We start from the raw sequence: 22,675 nt of genomic DNA on the forward strand, positions 1-22,675 counted from the left end.
CTGCAGCCCCATCCCTCAGCTGTTTACTGAACCAGGGGCAGGAACAACACTTTGTTATTGTTTCTACTGTAGATTCGTCGCTTTAAAGCCATTTCCTAACCATAAGCAAGCAAATTTGAAGACAATGCTCTAATCATTGGCTAGTTTAAAACGGTGGAAGCCGTTGCAATTGCAATGTCCATGATAAAATGAGTTATATCCATCTAGAGTCCTCTATCCATCTCTATGGTTCAGCAATAGACTTAGTTATGAACCTGAGTTAGAGTTTTAGAACAAAGGCCTGCAGACCCCGGAGGGGCCTACCCTTAATAAGTTCAGCTGTGTTCAGGACATTCTCGTTCAAACAAACATCTAGCAACATCTAAAAATCCAAAACGTTTTCTATGCAAGCTAACATCACTGTGTGGTTGTACTTGTTTCGAGTTAGTAGGTACTGTACTGTTAAAAATGCCATGAAATAGCTTTTAATTCAAATTCCCGTGGTTGTAGCATGGCCAAAATCAAAGCAAAAGTAGGACAAATCCAACTCATGCAAACTTTCATCAAAACACCACTGCCTAATGCAGCAGATGCAATGCTGTGGTGCGGACTGGTTATATCCATCCAGAGTCCTCTATATATCTCTATGGTTCAGACTGTCTCCATTGAAAATGAATGAATTCCGTCAGATCGCAAAGATTTTGCCATGTTGTGTGAAGAGCTGGAGTAAGTCAGCTGTTCTACAACACAAAACTCTTAAACTGTCTAGTTTTGTCTCGTCTCTCCTTACGTCAGCTCTACACCACATGGCTGTAGAGTTATGAACTGATCTAGATGTATGTGATAGATCTGCACAGGGCTGTAGAGTTATGAAACTGATCTAGATGTATTTGGGGTAGATCAGCACAGGGCTGTAGAGTTATGAAACTGATCTAGATGTATGTGATAGATCTGCACAGGGCTGTAGAGTTATGAAACTGATCTAGATGTATGTGATAGATCTGCACAGGGCTGTAGAGTTATGAAACTGATCAAGATGTATGTTTGTGTTAGTGCTAGGCTGGAACAAAGATCTTCACACAATTTGGCCACAAAGATGCCTATCCTGTAGAGTTCAGCTGTAGGGTTTGAGTTATCAACCTGGAGTCAGGGTTCTGTTCCGCCTCCGGTTAACATTAGAGAGTTATAGCCTGACCGTGATGATTATTTGAATCTGGTGAGTTAGTACTGGGCTGGAACAAACACCTGCACACCAGACGTGCCTGCCCTTAAGAAGATCTTATAGAGTTAGAAAAGGTAAGATAAATGTATGAAGTCACTCTGGATAAGCGCGTCTGCTAAATGACTAGAATATAAATGTATGAAGTCACTACTGTAAGTCACTCTGGATAAGCGCGTCTGCTAAATGACTAGAATATAAATGTATGTATAGCTTGACCGTGATGAGTTCTCTGGGCCCTTGGCTTTTGACCCTGTGGGAAGCAATGATTACACCCAGCGGCATCAAATCTGTTATGCCTCATTGGGACACACAGCTGCAGGAGGAGAGAAAACCCAGCAAGCCCTCCTAGGCTGCCCAGGCACTCAAACAAAGCCTCCTTTATCTCCATGTTGTCTCCTCACTCAAGCTGAACCATCATGAAGCAGTACAGTCTCTCTTCAGTCACTGTGCCCACACGCGGCGCCAGCTTAAGAGAGGATTCTGTTTCAGAATGGAGCGCAGTGCCAAATCACACGCCAGAGGTGTTGGCCGCTCTGTGTGTGTGTCTGTATGTGTGTGTGTGCGCGCGCGTGTGTATATGTGTCTGTGTGGAGGGGGGATTTATTCTTGTTTGGGTGCCTGTGTCTGCCTTTGATAGAGACAGAGTACACGTGTGTGGGTCTTTCTCTGCTGCTTGAACACTCGTCACTGTCCTGCAGGAACCATTTAGTGGCGGGGGGCCAGAGCTTAGAGTTTGGGGGCCTCTGCTTTGACCCTCACACACACACACACACACACACACACACAGCATTTATGGGCCTAGAGTAACATTCTGTTGACGCTGTTTGTACATTCTGTTTCTTAGATTGCAGTAAGTACCATTAATTAGTGTTCCCTTCTCAAAACCTCATGAATCCAGCTTTGACTAAACATATACACTGAGTGTACAAAACATTAGGAACACCTGCTCTTTCCTTGACATACACTGACCAAGTGAATTCTATGATTCCTTATTGATGTCACCTGTTAAATCCACTTCAAATCAGTGTAGATGAAGGAGAGGAGACAGATCAAAGAAGGGGTTTTAAGCCTTGAGACAATTCAGACATGGAGGGTGTGTGTGTGCCATTCAGAGGGTGAATGGTCAAGACAAAAGATTGAAGTGTCTTTGAACAAGGTATGATAGTAGGTGCCAGGTGCACCGGTTTGTGTCAAGAACTGCACCGCTACTGGGTTTTTCACGCTCAACAGTTTCCTGTGTGAATCAATGGTCCACCACCCAAAGGACATCCAGTCAACTTGACACAACCATAGGAAGCATTGGAGTCAACATGGGCCAGCATCTCTGTAGAACGCTTTTAACACCTTGTAGAGTCCATGCCCAACAGATTGAGACTGTTCTGAGGGCAAAGGGGGGTGCAACCAAATATCAGGAAGTTTCTAATGTTTTGTACATTCAGTGTGTCAGCCTTTGACATTTTGTTTGCTCTGTCTATGCTTCGAGGTTGTGTGCATGTGTACCTGCTCCCTGTGCATTCTGGTACACACTCCTGTGGTGTAGACAGGTGGAGTTCTGTCCTCCACACACCATACAGGCATCCTCCTGCTGGTCCGAGCCCAGGATCAGGTCACAGCCCGGTGCCTGCACAACACAGACAACACACAGGCAACGTTCAGACAACGCACAGGCAGTACACAGGCAACGCACAGGCAACGTTCAGACAACACACAAGCAACGTTCAGACAACACACAAGCAACGTTCAGACAACACACAGGCAACGTTCAGACAACGCACAGGCAGCACACAGGGCAACACACAAGCAACGTTCAGACAACACACAGGCAATGATCAGACAACACACAGGCAACGTTCAGACAACACAGAAAAAGACAACAGAGACAATGAACATAAAACCAGACACACATAACAGACAAAGCAAAAACAAATCAAGGTTGAAAACCAAATACAGCACCCCAAGATACCACCTGAAAAACAGAGCACCACCAACTGCTGATGGACTTGTTAAACGTAGACTCAGTGAAATGCCACAAGCAGCACCGCAGATATTGAGATGAGCGAGATGCAAGAGTTCCCTCTCACACAGTCACACACAGCATCTGCGTATGTACACGGGTTCGCTTTACGCTATTACAACGTGGGAGCCACGGGACCAAAATGGCTGAGAATTTGTGCCTCGCTCTTCAATGCTCTTAGTTGTTGCGGAAAATGACCCACTCTGCTGTTTACTTTCTGCATTTATGTCATATCGCTGAGTCTACCTTTAAGGGACGATCCCTCCGGGTACCTGATTAGACTGGACAGGCTCTTTTACCATGCCTCAGACACACAGCTTTATGACTGGGTTTTCATCGTGACACATTCACACCACGTCATGGAGTTCAGAGTCGGTAATCCTTTGGCAGAAAAGAGCCTATGGAAAAGTCTAGTTGTTTTCTCCTTTCTCTGTAAAAGTGGGACTGACCTCTGACCCCGGCTTGGGCAGGCTGACCCCCAATATATCAGTCCAGGCCTAAAGTTCAGGGGTGATGATTGGCGGGTCAAAGGTCCCATAAGAAGTCAGGGGTGTGTCAGGGAAACAGACAGCCCTTCCCCCTACGGCAGAATTGCAGTAATCGTAAAGCAATTCTAGTTGAGGGGTGCAGGTTTTCTACAACACCACAGAACTCAGAAGGCATCAGAATAATTCTGAACAGGAAGTAGTGCATGTAGATAATACCACACCAACATTTCTTAGAAGATGGTGACCTAGCGATGGAGGTAAGTTGAAGATGTGGATGTTTTTTCCACTACATAAAAGGACAAGGGCCACAGCACTAATTAACTATGTCCATGTAGTCAGATGTTGCTCTATGGTGAACATCCCCACTGTCTCTGTTAAAGCATGTTCCACTCTCCCTCCACACTGTCTCTGTTAAAGCATGTTCCACTCTCCCTCCACACTGTCTCTGTTAAAGCATGTTCCACTCTCCCTCCACACTGTCTCTGTTGAAGCATGTTCCACTCTCCCTCCACACTGTCTCTGTTGAAGCATGTTCCACTCTCCCTCCACACTGTCTCTGTTGAAGCATGTTCCACTCTCCCTCCACACTGTCTCTGTTGAAGCATGTTCCACTCTCCCTCCACACTGTCTTTGTTGAAGCATGTTCCACTCTCCCTCCACACTGTCTCTGTTGAAGCATATTCCACTCTCCCTCCACACTGTCTGTTGAAGCATGTTCCACTCTCCCTCCACACTGTCTCTGTTAAAGCATGTTCCACTCTCCCTCCACACTGTCTCTGTTAAAGCATGTTCCACTCTCCCTCCACACTGTCTCTGTTGAAGCATGTTCCACTCTCCCTCCACACTGTCTCTGTTGAAGCATGTTCCACTCTCCCTCCACACTGTCTCTGTTAAAGCATGTTCCACTCTCCCTCCACACTGTCTCTGTTAAAGCATGTTCCACTCTCCCTCCACACTGTCTCTGTTAAAGCATGTTCCACTCTCCCTCCACACTGTCTCTGTTGAAGCATGTTCCACTCTCCCTCCACACTGTCTCTGTTGAAGCATGTTCCACTCTCCCTCCCCACTGTCTCTGTTGAAGCATGTTCCACTCTCCCTCCACACTGTCTGTTGAAGCATGTTCCACTCTCCCTCCACACTGTCTGTTGAAGCATGTTCCACTCTCCCTCCACACTGTCTCTGTTAAAGCATGTTCCACTCTCCCTCCACACTGTCTCTGTTGAAGCATGTTCCACTCTCCCTCCACACTGTCTCTGTTAAAGCATGTTCCACTCTCCCTCCACACTGTCTCTGTTGAAGCATGTTCCACTCTCCCTCCACACTGTCTCTGTTAAAGCATGTTCCACTCTCCCTCCACACTGTCTCTGTTGAAGCATGTTCCACTCTCCCTCCACACTGTCTCTGTTGAAGCATGTTCCACTCTCCCTCCACACTGTCTCTGTTGAAGCATGTTCCACTCTCCCTCCACACTGTCTCTGTTAAAGCATGTTCCACTCTCCCTCCACACTGTCTCTGTTAAAGCATGTTCCACTCTCCCTCCACACTGTCTCTGTTAAAGCATGTTCCACTCTCCCTCCACACTGTCTCTGTTGAAGCATGTTCCACTCTCCCTCCACACTGTCTCTGTTGAAGCATGTTCCACTCTCCCTCCCCACTGTCTCTGTTGAAGCATGTTCCACTCTCCCTCCACACTGTCTGTTGAAGCATGTTCCACTCTCCCTCCACACTGTCTGTTGAAGCATGTTCCACTCTCCCTCCACACTGTCTCTGTTAAAGCATGTTCCACTCTCCCTCCACACTGTCTCTGTTGAAGCATGTTCCACTCTCCCTCCACACTGTCTCTGTTAAAGCATGTTCCACTCTCCCTCCACACTGTCTCTGTTGAAGCATGTTCCACTCTCCCTCCACACTGTCTCTGTTAAAGCATGTTCCACTCTCCCTCCACACTGTCTCTGTTGAAGCATGTTCCACTCTCCCTCCACACTGTCTCTGTTGAAGCATGTTCCACTCTCCCTCCACACTGTCTCTGTTGAAGCATGTTCCACTCTCCCTCCACACTGTCTCTGTTAAAGCATGTTCCACTCTCCCTCCACACTGTCTCTGTTGAAGCATGTTCTTCTGCTGTGCTCTAAGGGTTATATGTGGTTAGGCAGCAGTAGTCTCACACTATGACCAGCTAACTCTAACCATTCTATAGAGAGGCCAGTGCTGTACCTTCTGTGACAGAGAGTTCACACACAGATATGCACTCACGCATGCATGCACACACACGGGAAAGTGCATGTACACACAAACCTGCTCTATTTTGTATAGTATTTGAAAGTATTTACTTGGATATACCACAGAGGCACAAAGAGGGACTGGTGACAAGGGAAGCTGAGGAGTGATGGAGGAGAGACGAGGAGAGAAGAAAAGAAAAGAGGGGAGACGTGGAGAAACGAGACAAGGAGAGGAGAGAATAGGAGAGACATGAAGAGGAGAGACAGAGAGGAGAGACATGAAGAGGAGAGACAGAGAGGAGAGACATGAAGAGGAGAGGAGAGACGTGGAGAGGAGAGACGAGAGATGTGGAGGGACGATGAGAGGAGAGAAGTGGAGGAGAGAATAGGAGAGACGTGGAGAGACAATGAGAGGAGAGACGTGGAGAGGAGAGAATAGAAGAGACGTGGAGAGACGATGAGAGGAGAGAAGTGGAGAGACGATGAGAGGAGAGACGTGGAGAGACGATGAGAGGAGAGACGTGGAGAGACGATGAGAGGAGAGACGTGGAGAGACGATGAGAGGAGAGACGATGAGAGGAGAGACGATGAGAGGAGAGACGATGAGAGACGATGAGAGGAGAGACGTGGAGAGGAGAGAATAGGAGAGACGTGGAGAGAAGTGGAGAGGAGAGAAGAAAAAAGAGAGACGAGGAGAGGAGAAATACCAACCATACAAAGCACTTTGAAGCCTGGTGAAAAGCATCATATAAATAGAAATCATTATTATAATAATAATTATATTAAACATTCAGAGAGAGAAGATTCTTTTACATTTTAAATGTAACCTTTATTTAACCAGGCTAGTCAGTTAAGAACAAATTCTTATTTACAATGACGGCCTACCGGGGAAAAGTGGGTTAACTGCCTTGTTCAGGGGCAGAACGACAGATTTTTATCTTGTCAGTTCGGGGATTCGATCCAGCAACGGTTACTGGCCCAACGCTCTAACCATTAGGCTACCTGCCGCCCCAGATTCAAGTGGGCCTTTGTGTATGTTTGAGTGTGTGTGTGTGTGTGTGTGTGTGTGTCTCCGCCTGTGTGTGTGTGTGTGTGTGTGTGTGTGTGTGTGTGTGTGTGTGTGTGTGTGTGTGTGTAAAGGGGTCATTTGCTTGCTACACCCCAGTCAGATTATGTATGTTCCTCCTGCAGTGCAAAGAAAACCGATCAAGTGGGAGGTTCTAGAGTAGAGACCAGCAATCTAGGAAATATATAATTATCTACCCCTCACACACACACAGTGAATCTGTGTACGCAACAGTATATGAATCAACACAACAAGCTACCTGAGTGCATGAGGCACTCTTTATTGTATACATGAATACACAGACATATACACCATATTTAGTCCAGGCAGCTATGTGTTGTGTGGGCCGGAACTCAATCTGTGTCACGCTGCTTTCCAGACCAGCTGGACTCTGCATCTGCTTCCTGTCCTAGACCACGCCCCCTGGGACCTCAGACAGTTTAGGACCACCGCTGACCTCACGCCCCATAAATCCCCTCATACACGTCAACTCACACAAAGACATACAATCACACACACAGACATAAAGACCAACATGCTAATGTTCACACCCCTATACTTCTCTGCACACACACACACACACACACACGTTTTGATAGAGGACCATAATGTACTAATGACCAAAGCCTCAACCTCAGGGGAGAGAATTGAATTTCCAATCATCTCCATCTGCTGGAGTGTGTGTGGGGGGGGATGGGAGAACCCTATTACTGAGGTGTGTGTTGGGGGGATGGGAGAACCCTATTACTGAGGTGTGTGTGGGGGATGGGAGAACCCTATTACTGAGGTGTGTGTGGGGGATGAGAGAACCCTATTACTGAGGTGTGTGTGGGGGATGGGAGAACCCTATTACTGAGGTGTGTGTGTGGGGGGGGATGAGAGAACCCTATTACTGAGGTGTGTGTGTGGGGGGGGATGAGAGAACCCTATTACTGAGGTGTGTGTGGGGGGGGGGATGAGAGAACCCTATTACTGAGGTGTGTGTGTGGGGGGGGATGAGAGAACCCTATTACTGAGGTGTGTGTGTGGGGGGGATGAGAGAACCCTATTACTGAGGTGTGTGTGTGGGGGGGGATGGGAGAACCCTATTACTGAGGTGTGTGTGTGGGGGGAGGATGGGAGAACCCTATTACTGAGGTGTGTGTGGGGGGAGGATGGGAGAACCCTATTACTGAGGTGTGTGTGTGGGGGGATGGGAGAACCCTATTACTGAGGTGTGTGTGGGGGATGAGAGAACCCTATTACTGAGGTGTGTGTGGGGGATGAGAGAACCCTATTACTGAGGTGTGTGTGGGGGATGAGAGAACCCTATTACTGAGGTGTGTGTGGGGGATGAGAGAACCCTATTACTGAGGTGTGTGTGGGGGATGGGAGAACCCTATTACTGAGGTGTGTGGGGGGGATGGGAGAACCCAATTACTGAGGTGTGTGTGTGGGGGGGATGGGAGAACCCTATTACTGAGGTGTGTGTGTGTGGGGGGGATGGGAGAACCCTATTACTGAGGTGTGTGTGTGGGGGGGATGGGAGAACCCTATTACTGAGGTGTGTGTGTGGGGGGGATGGGAGAACCCTATTACTGAGGTGTGTGTGTGGGGGGGATGGGAGAACCCTATTACTGAGGTGTGTGTGGGGGGGGATTAGGAGAACCCTATTACTGAGGTGTGTGTGGGGGGATGGGAGAACCCTATTACTGAGGTGTGTGTGGGGGGGATGGGAGAACCCTATTACTGAGGTGTGTGTGGGGGGATGGGAGAACCCTATTACTGAGGTGTGTGTGGGGGGATGGGCGAACCCTATTACTGAGGTGTGTGTGGGGGGATGGGAGAACCCTATTACTGAGGTGTGTGTGTGGGGGGATGGGAGAACCCTATTACTGAGGTGTGTGTGGGGGATGAGAGAACCCTATTACTGAGGTGTGTGTGTGGGGGGGGGGGGTGGGAGAACCCTATTACTGAGGTGTGTGTGGGGGGGGGTGGGAGAACCCTATTACTGAGGTGTGTGTGGGGGGGATGGGAGAACCCTATTACTGAGGTGTGTGTGGGGGGGGATGGGAGAACTCTATTACTGAGGTGTGTGGGGGGGTGGGAGAATCCTATTACTGAGGTGTGTGGGGGGATGGGAGAACCCTATTACTGAGGTGTGTGTGCATGTGTGTCCCTGAAAGGGCCCCTTATGCATCCCCTGTTGCATTGTTCCATATACACAGAGCAACAACATGTTTATGTCTGTGTGTGTCTTTCTCTGCTGCTTGAACACTCGTCACTGTCCTGCAGGAACCACTTAGGTTGAGAATACTGTGGCGGAGGGCCAGAGCTTAGAGTTTGGTGGGATCTGCTTTGACCCTCACACACACACACACAGAGAGTGCATTTATGGGCCTAGAGTAACATTCTGTTGACGCTGTTTGTACATTCTGTTTCTTAGAGTGCAGTAAGTACCATTAATTAGTGTTCCCTTCTCAAAACCTCATGAATCCAGCTTTGACTAAACATCAATTAGTTATAAAAGAAAGCCACAAGGAATGTCAGCCCTTGACATTTATTTTGCTCCGTCTATCCTTTAGAGGCTGTGTGTGCGCGCGTGTGTGTGTGTGTGTGTGTGTGCGGGGGGTGCTCTGACAAGTGCACTCTGGTCCTAACGCACAGGATGAGTAAACTACTCCTAAGGGAACCAGCAGAAATGGTCAACACAGTCCCAATACTGTCCAGACAGAGACAGTCCCAATACTGTCCAGACAGAGACAGTCCCAATACTGTCCAGACAGAGACAGTCCCAATACTGTCCAGACAGAGACAGTCCCAATACTGTCCAGACAGAGACCGTCCCAATACTGTCCAGACAGAGACCGTCCCAATACTGTCCAGACAGAGACCGTCCCAATACTGTCCAGACAGAGACAGTCCCAATACTGTCCAGACAGAGACCGTCCCAATACTGTCCAGACAGAGACCGTCCCAATACTGTCCAGACAGAGACAGTCCCAATACTGTCCAGACAGAGAGAAAGGGGATGAGTGAGAGTGTGTGCTTTTGATTCCGGTACTGCCTGACACACACACACATAGTGAGACCATAGTGGACACACACACACACAAAATTGTCACTCACCAAGCATTTTCCATTGACACACACATCTCCAGCCTCTTTACTGCAGGCAGTGCCGTCCAGGACGCGACCAAAGTTGTAGTAGAAGTTGTGACCCTGGGCCAGACAGCTCAGCTCACACGGGTTAGAACCTTAGGTTAGGAGGTGGTATTACAAGACAATGTAAATATACACATATATACAACCTCCTCGCTGACAGACATTACCTCTCACATACAACTAACAAGTACAGTTACTAGAAAGTTGGGTGAGTCACGTTACTGGCTATTCTAGTCTATTTTCTCCTGCTGTAGTACTGCAGTACAGGGTTTAAAAGAACTGTACATTTTAATGGATGGAAGGAGGTAACTAGTAGCAGGTGGAGGACAGATGGGAATGGAAGGAGGTAGGAAGGGGGGGAGTAGTAGTGGTGGGGGTAGGGTGCAGAGGGGAAAGGGTGAAACAGGTCAGTGGAGAGTATGGACTGAACTCATAATACAGATGTGGCCAAATGACAAGCAGATTTCCCAACGCACGCATGCACGCACGCACATGCACACGCACACGCACACGCACACACACACACATCATGCCTCACCGACCTCCATAGAAGGTGGTCCATCTGTAACTGTTTCCAGTCACCAGCGGTCTGTCGTTGTAGGCAGAACACTGCATCTCCCTGAAGTCCTCTGAGCCCCCAGCACACCCCTACAGCAGACAGATATACAGTAGAGACCTGGTTACCCAGTGCTATGCACTCACACATGCATGCCTCAACACACCTCACCCCCTTATGTTACTATGTTTAATATACTGTACCCAATACTGACTCACTGTCTAAACACACATGTACACACCCATACGTCTGACAGAGGATCCTCGCCGTATACCTTCCAAGGTAACCAACGTCTTGGACGATATATCTTCAAGAATATATACCATGAAAATATACTATTCACTGAGGGTGTAGATGAAAACTCTGTTGTATCTATCTATTTATGGGACTCAGATAGAAGCATATGTACTGTTCATATAGTATCAGGAGCTCAACTTGTGTACAGTACAATGGAGTGACAGGTTCATGTTTCAGTGAAACTGATCACGCCCAGACAGCATACCTGCTTAGTTAAATATAGTAACAGCACAGTTCACATTCACTGAACCAACTTTGTTATCAGCCCTGAAGCACACTTAGCTTATCGTTTCAAAATGTTTGACAACAATACAAAAGTCTGCATCGACCTTTCAGTATAGAAATCCATCATTCAAAAGTTGTGATCCTGATTACAATTTTTTTTTAACACATAGTGGAATCTCAAACTCCAAAAAAAGCAACAAGTGACAAATTGATAGGTTACAAATTCCTGTCATACACACAAGGCCGACGCAGGGTTACAGATCTGTTTGTGACTTAGCCAACTCCTCGTTCTGTTGTGTTTATCCATTGTCTTGCCAGCGTGTCATGTAGGCCTACGGCAGGACTCAGAGGAGTTGGCATGCTAATTAGACTAAAGGGACTTCCTGGACTCATCCAAAACAAAATGCTCCTTTAAATGTTCCTTTCCTAAATGTTTTAAACCGTTTTCCATTGCGTGCCGTACACAAGCTTGACCCTCACTTGGCTGCATGATATTCTGGATGTTGTATTGGGCCAGTAGGTCTTGGCATGATAGCTGTGCAAACACAGCATACTGGTTTCCCTGTGTGGTGATGTCATCGTGTTGACACATACCTTGGTGTTGCAGATCTTGTATTGTCTGGGGTCTCCTGAACATGGTCCGCCAACTGGGTTCCTGGGACAGAGTTCAGTCATTTATGAAAATGACAATGACTTAGAAATAAGGAGGGTTCTATGGTGTAACAATCAAATAAATGCTATTACGGTTAGCCTGATGTCCCGTGGGCAGATTCTGTGTGTAGACCGAGAGAATCTGCCAGGACTGAATGGGATGTGTGAGACCCAAGCAGCATTAGTTAAAAAATTTTGTCACTGGTTATTTGGATGAATCAGGATTGGGAAAAGGTGATGCTTAAACTGATTAGTCTCGAGTGCTTCGCACCTGTGCCCACACGGATGGGAAGGGGGGGCGGGGGGGGCTTTGCCTGAGAGTTTCCTTTTGCAACGGGGGGAGACTTGGTATTTGCTGGAAATTAAAATGTGTAATATATATGAACACCGAAGTTAAACACGCAGCTGACCAAATTCCGTGAGATTTTACTTCTGCTTTAACAGAGATTACTGTAAGCCTACTGAACACAGGGATGAGCCTCCAGCCAAATGTTTTCATTTGAGAAGTAGTAAATCTGACTGGGGCCATTGTGGTCAAAATGTTAAAGGCCCTGTCCAGTTAAAAACTTGATCTTTCTATGTTTTATATTTCCACAAAATAAGGTTGGAATATTACTGTGAAATTGTGAAAATTATGATAATGTACTTTTAGTTTAAGACTGTACACTTATGGGCACATTAAATAAGGCCACTGGTCATCCCATTACAGAAATCTGACTTGAATGGGAAAGTTTGTGGTAGTCATTGTGCTTCTCATGTTTTATTACTAGATAAACCACAGCAAATACAGAGAAAGCAGCATACAAAGACATTTACTTACATTTTTTGAGGATTAACCTGTTTGAAACAGGTCTCTGTTGTGATTGGACCATCCCTGGTTCTTACCTGGTGATGCAGGTGCGTGTACGCACAGAGGCCCCTCCCCCACATGAGCGCGAGCACACGGACCAGCCATTCCACGATGCCCATTCGTTCCTGTAGTGCAGCTGTCGTCGGGCACGCGCTGAACGACCCTCTGAAGGACCCCACGCAGACACCCAGGAAGACTGAGACACAGAAGGTCAGAGGTCAACATCATTTATTGACGTAAAGTAAACTAGACTCTATCTATTGATATTTTTCTAATGGTTCACATACATTACAAACAGCACTCTGCATCAACTGATTATTCATTGATTCCTATAGAACTGATCCCAAAGGGCCAAGGCCATTTGGAGAATGGATTCTCTAGGGCCCCAATTATGATTCCTTAGAAGATACGTCACTTTGGATTGAAAGATTGGCTGATTGATTTGGTCATTCAACAATACACTTAGACAACAGTCAAATCAGTTTCCGTTATTACCACTCACATATTATGATTAAAGCAGTACATTCATTCCAAATGATTGAGCATGAACATGTATTGCCAGAATAAATCAAACAACTCTCCCCATTGTAGAGCTCTGGGCCCATATTCATAAAGGTTGAGTTCATGCCCGACTACATAGACACATAGCAGATCTTACCATGCCTGGATAAGTATTTAACATATCACACTGTGTGTGTTTGTGTGTGTGTGTGTGTGTGTGTGTGCGTGTGTGTGTGTGAGAGAGAGGAGGGCGTGAAAGCGAGGTATAGGTGAGGTAAATGCCATGAATGTGTGAAAGGGGTGTAGTGTGTGTGTGTGTGTGTGTGTGTGTGTGTGTGTGTGTGTGTGTGTGTTTGTACACAACCTGCTACCTGTCAACAAGATCACCTTGGGGAAGCCAGTTGTTTAGTGCTGTCTATAAAAACGTAATCTCCATCACATAAATCTATTTCAAGAGTGTGTGTGTGTGTGTACCTGCACCCCTATGTGACAACTGTAAACATAGCCAAACAACAAAATGATGAGAGAACTACAAGGTTAATTTTCCAAAGCATTCCAGGGTTTCCCTGGAGGTGGATTTAAACTGGCAGTGATCCATCTTATCTTCCATCAGGAAGCAGAGCATGGGCTTCAAAACCTTTCACTTATAGTACACATTAATATGTATCACTAACTGACAAACATATCCACTTCTACTGAAAGCATTTCTGTGCACGTACGTGGTTGACACCCGTGCCAAAGGTGTGTGTTCACCCTGTCTGACTTCCTGGTTGGCTACTATTGGCCTGGTTTCAGATCAATCAGTTCCCTTGTTGTGCATAGCTGTAAGCAATATGGTTATATCCCCACCTATCTCTCTGAGAGCCCTAGCCCTGGGTGGAGTTTAGGCCATATTATTTCTATACTAATCAGGTATTTCCAGGTCAATGGGGGGGAGTCACTAAGGGCCAAGTGAGTGGATTGGAAATCGGCCCCAAAGTCTGACTCTTTCTAACTGACAGTCAGGTTTCCTTCTGTTAAGGTTCAGGAGTGACTAGTCTAGAGGACATATGGTCATGGCAAGGTGACCTGGGGTTACCACCACCGCCAGTTAAATTAGCATCGATAAAGTTGGAGATAGGAAGGCCCGGCATTTTAGATTAATGAAAACAACCTCTGACCTTTCCAAACACCCCCCAATCCCCTTATCCCTCAATCTATTCCGGGAGAGGTGATTGAAGGGAAGGTACAGCGAATCAGGAATCCCCTTCACTTTTACAGAGTAAATAATTAATCTTTGTCCGAGCCAAAACAGCCCATAGGACAGGAGTGTGTGTAGTGTGAGGCAGCTTGATGTACACCCCTTGGACAGGACGCTATGCTAGTCTGTCGCAGGGCCTTACCGCCAAACTATCTCCCTACTGCTGAGTGCCAAGCAGAGAGCCCCGGTTTTTAGAGTCTTTGGTACAACTCGACCAGGAAACAAACCCACAACCTTCCAATCTCAATCTCTTCTTGGACTCCCGAGTGGTGCAGCGGTCTAAGGCACTGCATCTCAGTGCAAGAGGTGTCCCTAAAGTCCCTGGTTCAAATCCAGGCTGTGTTACATTTGTCTGTGATTGGGAGTCCCATAGGGCGGTGCACAATTGGCCCAGTGTTGTCTGGGGTAGGCCAGCATTGTAAATAAGAATTTGTTCTTAACTGACTTGTCTTGTTAAATAAAGGTTAAATATAAAATACATTTAAAAAGGGGGATAGTCTAACCACAAGACCTCTGAAGTGAACGCTCTCAGAGTGGCTTATAGGTAATCAGGTTGACCTGGATACCAGAATGGATGGACATCTCAGGGTAGGAGTGCTGATCTAGGATCAGGTCCCCCGTCTATGTAATCTTATTCATTGGGATTCAAAAAGGGAAGTCGGATCCAAAATTAACACTAGGTTTACTTAGCTGTTGGACTAGATTGTGGATTTGTGGCTGTAGGAACATGCGCATTAACTAATCCCAGAGAAGATTCAGGAGAACTGTGCTGATCTAGGATCAGTTTTGCCTTGTAGATGGAATATTCGTACATGGTCAGGACATCGTGGATCAAGAGTCCTACTCCGAGACAGAATACGGGCCCTGATGAAGCAGATACAATTCGTCATTCACACCATTTCTATTCACACCTTTATGAAGACTAAATAATATTATTGGTATCTATAGTAGTTATCAAGGTAGATTGTTGTTTTTCAAGTGTATAATTATGATGCATCTGAATGACTCAGGTAAGACTCTGGTAAGAGTTAAGGTAAGAGAATAAAGACTTCCACAAAGTTGAATAGTTGTTTGTGTAACATGGTGGATGGATAAAGCACAGGGGAGCAGCATTATACAGAGTGCTGGCCTTTCTTTATACAGAGTGCATTTTTGCCCAGCACCTGTGTGCAACACGCCACAGGTTCATGGTCTGGTGATGAGGTGGCCCTGCCTGCGACTTCAAAATCAATGTCAAGTCTATAACAGTACCCTGCTCACCCATGAGTGTGTGGCCAGGCACATCTCCAACTCAATCATCAAGTTTGCTGACAACACAACAGTGGTAGGCCTGATTACCAACAATGACGAGACCACCAACAGGGAGGAGGTGAGAGCGCTGGTGGAGTGGTGCCAGGAAAATAACCTCTCCCTCAACGTCAACAAAACAAAGGAGCTGATCGTAGACTACAGGAGACAGCAGAGAGAGCACACCCCCATCCACATCGATGGAGAGGGTAAAAGGTTTCATGTTCCTCGGCGTGCACAACACTGGTGACCTGAAATGGTCTCTTCACACAGACAGACAGTGTGGTGAAGAAGGCGCAACAGCGCCTCTTCAACATCAGGAGGCTGAAGAAATTTGGCTTGGCCCCTAAGACCCATTGAGAGCATCCTGTCGGGCTGTATCACCGCCTGGTACGGCAATCGCATCGCCCGCAACTGCAGGGCTCTCCAGAGGGTGGGGTAGTCAGCCCAACGCTTCATCAGGGGCACATTGCCTGTTCTCCAGGACATCTACAGCACCCGTTGTCACAGGAAGGCCAAGAAGATCAAGGACCTCAGCCCCCCGAGACACGGCCTGTTCCCCCCGCTACCATCTAGAAGGAGGAGACAGTACAGGTGCATCAAGAGACTGGGACCATCAAATCTGGGACCGAGAGTCACTACTAGCCGGACTCAGCCCAGTACCCTGCCCTGAACCTCAGACACGGTCACTAGCCGGCTACCACCGGGTACTCTACCCCACACCTTAGAGATCACTGCCCTATGTACATAGAGTCATTGAACACTGGTCACTTTAATAATGTTTACATACTGTTTTACCTAATTAACATGTATATCGTGTATTCTAGTCATGACTTATCCTATATAACCACTGCTATACACATCTTCCTATTCAGATACTGTCCATATTGTCTACACACATCATTCACATACATCTAGAGTACCTTCAGAAAGTATTCATACCCCTTGATTTTTCCACATTTTGTTGTGTTACAAAGTGGGATTAAAATGTATTTAGTAATAATTTTTTATTAAATGATCTAAACAAAATACTCTATAATCTTGATTTCTTGTTGTGTTTTTATTTATTTGTTATATCTTCTTTATTATTTGTGTACTTGTTTGACATGATACTGCATTGTTAGGAGCTAGTAACTTAAGCATTTCACTGCAACCTCTATAAAATATGCAACCAATAAACTTTGATTTGAGACTTTGGTCTCTACCGTGGGTGACCTGGGTTCAGATCCCGCCCATGACATGATTTCACCTTAGTTGACTTGAAGAGTTTGGCACATGCCTACCTTAGTCGGACAAAAACCTGTAAAGTGCTCCATTTGATCACTCCCCTTTTCACTATAGCCCAGTCAGTCAGAGGAATGACACTGGTGATTGGCTGAGGGTTAACGGACATGGCTGGCCAATGGTTGACTGTCTCAGCCACCTGAGGGTAGTGTGTGTGTGTGAGAGAGAGAGAGAGTAAGAGTGAAAGAAGGAAAGAAAGAATCCAGGACCAACAGATGGTGTTAACAAGGCTGTAAATTCAACCTCAAGTTCAGTTTGCTGCCACATTTAGTGGGACCAGCGTTTTAAACCGGCCTGTCTGTGTGTCAACATTCTGAGGGAAACTAGAGAGGAAGGCACTTGGCTTTGACGTCTCTGACGGAGGGACAGAACGGAAGGACTGGATGGAATTCCAAGAGAAAGTCATGTTAATAAAAACACAGCCTTGTTTAAGGGGGGGTGGACAGAGGACTATTTGGGATGTCAGGAGGAGGTGTGTGTGGGGGAGTGTGAGGGGTGTGTGTGTGTACGTGTGTCAGGAAAGCATCCTTACCCTCAGGCTCTCCCTGGCAACCAGACAAACAGTGATGAAAGATGGCCGCTCTGTGTTGAAGGAGAAGCGAGGGGCAACGCAGCAATTAGAGCGTGCCCAGATGGGAGAGAGATGGAGAGCAAACTACCAGCCCTATAGGAACATGCCGCCATCCCCGCCTTCATTAGCAGGCTAAACGCTACACAAACATTCCAATCAGCTCCTTTCTTCCAGAACCTCAAAACCTCAGTAGCCGTGCCAGCAGGACCCCTCATCACATCTGATACTAGTTGGAGCACTTTGATTTCTATATTATCTAAATGACCTGGATTTTCCTCAGGGAAACACTGGAGAACAGGCACCCTTTTCCTTATATAGGCCACTACTTTTGACCAGGGCCCATAGGGTTAGGGTTAGTAATGCACTATATAGGGAATAGGGTGCCATTTGGTACGCAAACTTTCTTCGCACAGATTAGAGCATCAGACTAATCAGGCCCTGTTCTCAGACCTGTTTCTGCTGTCTTGCCAACTCCTATGGTCATTGTCAAGCCAATAGGAGTTGGCAAGACCGCACAAACAGATCTGGGAGCAGGCTACTGAATCGGGCCTGTGAGTTTATAAAGTGTCCAGCCAGGATGGGTTCAATTCCATTTCACGTCAGCCATTTCAGAGGGATGATTGGAAATGTCCCATTAAATGTAGCATTGTGGGGACTTTCATGAACTGACTCAAAACCGTGGGCATCCAGTCAGTAGGTGTTGAGGTGAATCCAAACATTCTTGTCTGAGGTTTCCAAAAGCTTTCCTAGCGAAATTGTTAATATTCATTATTTAGTAGTGTTATCTTGACAACATGAAATCACACGCTCGCAGAACAGTTAAGTGCTACATTTGACAAATTCTGTTCGTTCACACATATACTGTATAATTGTTACTTTCTCGCAGCTGTGCAGCAGGGCTGTGGAGAGAAATAAGAAACTTCTTTAGCGATGTGAAACCCAGCCCTCAGCAGGCGCTGTGGACATGTCTATCAGTGTTAATGAGGTGTGCTGGAGAAGGGAGTGAAGAGGACAGAACTAACTTACACTGGGCTGGGAGGACTGGCAGACGGCAGAGACCAGCAGGCAGATGAAGGTCAGAGCCTGGCAGAGAGACAACCTCCTGGAGACAGAGACAATAAACAACCTCTGTCAGTTACGCACCCAGCTCTTCTCCATACCAATCACACTATCACCTCGATAAACAACCCCGATTAAATCAGAGAGAGAGAGAGCGAAATGAGGGGGGACAGCAAGAGAGAGGGAGGTGAGAGAGAGGGAAAGCGAAAGACAGAGAGAGAGTGGGGAGGAGGGAGAGAAGAGATTTTTGATGGTCTTTATTGACAAATCCTCACTTACAGTAGTTAAACACAGAGACAGAGAGACAAAGACAGAGACAGAAAGAGATCCTCACTGAGTTCAAGACAGAGACAGAGAGAAAGGCAGAGATACAGAAGGACAAAGAAATCAGGTAAATTATTAAATTCAAGCTATATGTTGTAATATCTAAGCAAGATTCCTGATGCTGTGCATATGTGAATGGCACTAGCCCAAGCGCACCCTTGGAGATGTAGAGTGGTACATTTGTAGTGGAGATATCCATCTAGTGGGCAGACATGACAGGCCAGAAGGAAATAGCAAGCAAAAGAGAGAGAGAAAGAGAAAGAGAAAGAGAAAGAGAGAGAAGCGAAAGAGAGAAACCCATCGGGAGACAATGAGAGAGAGAGAGACCGATCGAGAGAGAGAGACCCATCGAGAGAGAGAGAGAGAGAGAGACAGTCAGACGGCTGAGACCAGCAGGCAGATGAAGGTCAGAGTCTGTGGCGACCTAAATGCCAGAACCGAACAAGAACCTGACACCCTCAGCACACAGGTGGACAAACACCTGCCTAGAGGTGACAGCATTCCCTCCCTCATATGCCCCTATGACAACATAACCAACAAAAACTGGTCACAACTCCTGCAGATCTGTCGCACGCTGGGTATTGTCATGACGTTGGCCTGTGGGTAAGGTTTATGACCCCCCCATAAATACCTTTCTCCCTTCCCCTCTCTGACCCTACTGAAGGACTGCTGTCCTGAAGGACTGCTGTCCTGTTAAATATAGAGTCTGGGAACATCAAACAAATGGGGAAAGGAACCATATTTTGGTAATAAAACCAGTTGGAAATATGCTTTGGAACGTAATGAGTATGGATGTCAGTTCGGTTGTCATCTGAGACATTATGACTGATGACAGGACGACATAAACTGTACCTGAGAAAGTATACACCCTCTAGTTATCAGAGTAACATGGAATTGTTATGCAATTGAAATGTTTGATATTGAAATTGTTTGTTAGGAGATTAAATGTAATTTTAGCTTCCAAATGAGAGAATTGGGTTTTCATAAGGAAAGTGCCCTGCTTGATCAGTGGCCCAACCCTGTGAAGAGACAGGGGTTATAAACGATGAAACACATCCTTCCCCCTCTCCACTATATAAGCCTTTGACGAAAAGATAACCAGGTTGTTCCAGTACGTGAGGTCTGCAGCCTCTACGTTAGAAGGACACACATGTCAAGTACAGAACTAAGCCAACCTCGGCGTGAGCTTTGGTGGCGAATGGTATGAACTTTGAGCTTATTCACTACAGAAGTGATACTTCCTAGCCGTTGAGTTAGCAGCGGCCGCTGTAGACGTGGGCTAGGAAAGGACGGACGACGGATCCAGTCTAACAAACAGACGAAGATACCACCACGTATCCAATGTACCACCAGAGACATTCTTCCGAGGACAGGAAGATCTGTTGGCCAACCCGGCCAGCATCTACGACCAATCTACCGAAGCGCAGCTCAGAGTAAATATTTATTGCATTTTCCTTTTCCAAATGGGCGGTAATTTAGAATGCATAAGATAATGTATTTACGATAGCATAGCTGCTGTTTGTTTGTTCCTAAGTCTTCCCGCGCTTTCATTCAAGCCTAACCCCCTTTCCTTTGTGTAACCAGCCGTCATATCTGTTCCGTCCACCGGGACGTTTTCTGTATGACATCATTTGTATTCTGTGTATTTGTAATTCTGTGTGATTAGTTAGGTATTTAGTAAATAAATAATTAAACCCAATTTTGTATTGCTGATTCAACTTGTTAGCCAGGGTTCGTGAAGATAGCCAAGAATTTACAACTTTCATTATGAGACTGAAAATAAGATAAGGGTTAATATTGACTGCTATCGATGTAAAATATTACTAAGTATTTTAAGAGTTTATTCGGAAGATAACGGCTCTATAAACGTTCTTCCGTGGTGCCCCGGCTTTCTAGTTAATTACATTTACATGATTAGCTTAATCAGGTAATATTAATTACAGAGAAATAATTTTATAGGTTAGCATGTCATATCACTTAATCCGGAATAGTCAAAGACACGACAGTATGTACATAGTGAATGGTAGGCTTCGAGGGGACTCCTATGGTAGGTGCACCTACAGCTCATCTCTTGGCAGTAGTACTGTAGACTACTTTATCACTGACCTCAACCCAGTGTCTCTCAGAGCATTCAGCCCATTGACACCCCTATCAGATCATAGCAAAATGAACAGAGCAATACTCAATCATGAGGCATCAAAGCTCAGTAATATTAAGAAATGCTATAGAGGGAAGGAATGTAGTGTGGACACCTACCAAAAAAAACAATTAGGCAACAACAAATTCAATCCCTTCCAGACAACTTCCTGGACAAAACATTCCACTGTAATAGTGAAGGTGTAAATTTGTCAGTAGAAAATGTTAACAGTATATTTGACCTCTCAGCTTCCCTATCTAATCCCAAAAAATCTAAACAAAAAAACAAGGAAAATGAACAACAATGACAAATGGTTTGATGAAGAATGTAAAAACCTAAGAAAGAAATTGAGAAACCTGTCCAACCAAAAACATAGAGACCCAGAAAACCTGAGTCTACACCTTCACTATGGTGAATCACTAAAACAATACAGAAATACACAACGGAAAAAAGAAGGAACAGCACGTCAGAAATCAGCTCAATGTAATTGAAGAATCCATAGACTAACCACTTCTGGGAAAATTAGAAAACACTAAACAACACCACGAAGAATTATCTATCCAAATGGAGATGTATGGGTAAACCACTTCTCCAATCTTTTTGGCTCTATAACAAAGAGCAAAAAATATACATGATCAAATACAAATCTTAGAATCAACTATTAAAGACTACCAGAACCCACTGGATTCTCCAATTACCTTGAATGAACTACAGGACAAAATAAAAAGCCTCCAACCCAAAAAGGCCTGTGGTGTTGATGGTATCCTTGATGAAATGATAAAATATACAGACAACACATTTCAATTGGCTATACTTAAATTGTTAATATCATCCTTAGCTCTGGAATCTTCCCCAATATTTGGAACCAAGGACTGATCACCCCAATCCACAAAAGCGGAGATAGATTTGACCCCAATAACTACCGTGGGACATGCGTCAACAGCAACCCTGGGAAAAATCCTCTGTTTATCATTAACAGCAGACTCATACATTTCCTCAGCGAAAACAATGTACTGAGCAAATATCAAATTGGCTTTTTACCAAATTAACAAATGACGGACCACGTATTCACCCTGCACACTCTAATTGACAAACAAACAAACCAAAACAAAGGCAAAGTCTTCTAATGCTTTGTTGATTTCAAAAAAGCCTTCGACTCAATTTGGCATGAAGGTCTGCTATACAAATTGATGGAAAGTGGTGTTGGGGGAAAACATACAACATTATCAAATCCATGTACACAACAAGTGTGCGGTTAAAATAGGCAAAAAACACACATTTCTTCCCACAGGGCCGTGGGGTGAGACAGGGATGCAGCTTAAGCCCCACCCTCTTCAACATATATATCAACGAATTGGCGAGGGCAATAGAAAAAAAGTCTACAGCACCCGGCCTCACCCTACTAGAATCTGAAGTCAAATGTCTATTTGCTGAAGATCTGGTGCTTCTGTCACCAACCAAGGAGGGCCTACAGCAGCACCTAGATCTTCTGCACAAATTCTGACAGATCTGGGCCCTGACAGTAAATCTTTGTAAACCAAAATAATGGTGTTTCAAAAAA

At 45.7% G+C, this 22,675-nt stretch overlaps 1 protein-coding gene across 1 annotated transcript in view; it reads right to left on the reverse strand.

The window, feature by feature from the left end:
• The window catches only part of LOC115166921 (ADAMTS-like protein 5), a 60,927-nt gene that overhangs the window by 16,478 nt on the left and 21,774 nt on the right, over positions 1–22,675 (reverse strand). Inside the window, exons 2-7 of the mRNA XM_029720849.1 lie at positions 18,621–18,696; positions 12,747–12,907; positions 11,805–11,865; positions 10,675–10,780; positions 10,097–10,224; positions 2,702–2,822 (exon numbers count right to left, since the gene is read on the reverse strand). Of these exons, the coding sequence (XP_029576709.1) occupies positions 2,702–2,822; positions 10,097–10,224; positions 10,675–10,780; positions 11,805–11,865; positions 12,747–12,907; positions 18,621–18,696 (653 nt within the window). The remainder of the gene's footprint in view (positions 1–2,701; positions 2,823–10,096; positions 10,225–10,674; positions 10,781–11,804; positions 11,866–12,746; positions 12,908–18,620; positions 18,697–22,675) is intronic.

Source organism: Salmo trutta, chromosome 29, assembly GCF_901001165.1.
Source record: "Salmo trutta chromosome 29, fSalTru1.1, whole genome shotgun sequence".
Taxonomy (NCBI): Eukaryota; Metazoa; Chordata; class Actinopteri; order Salmoniformes; family Salmonidae; genus Salmo; species Salmo trutta.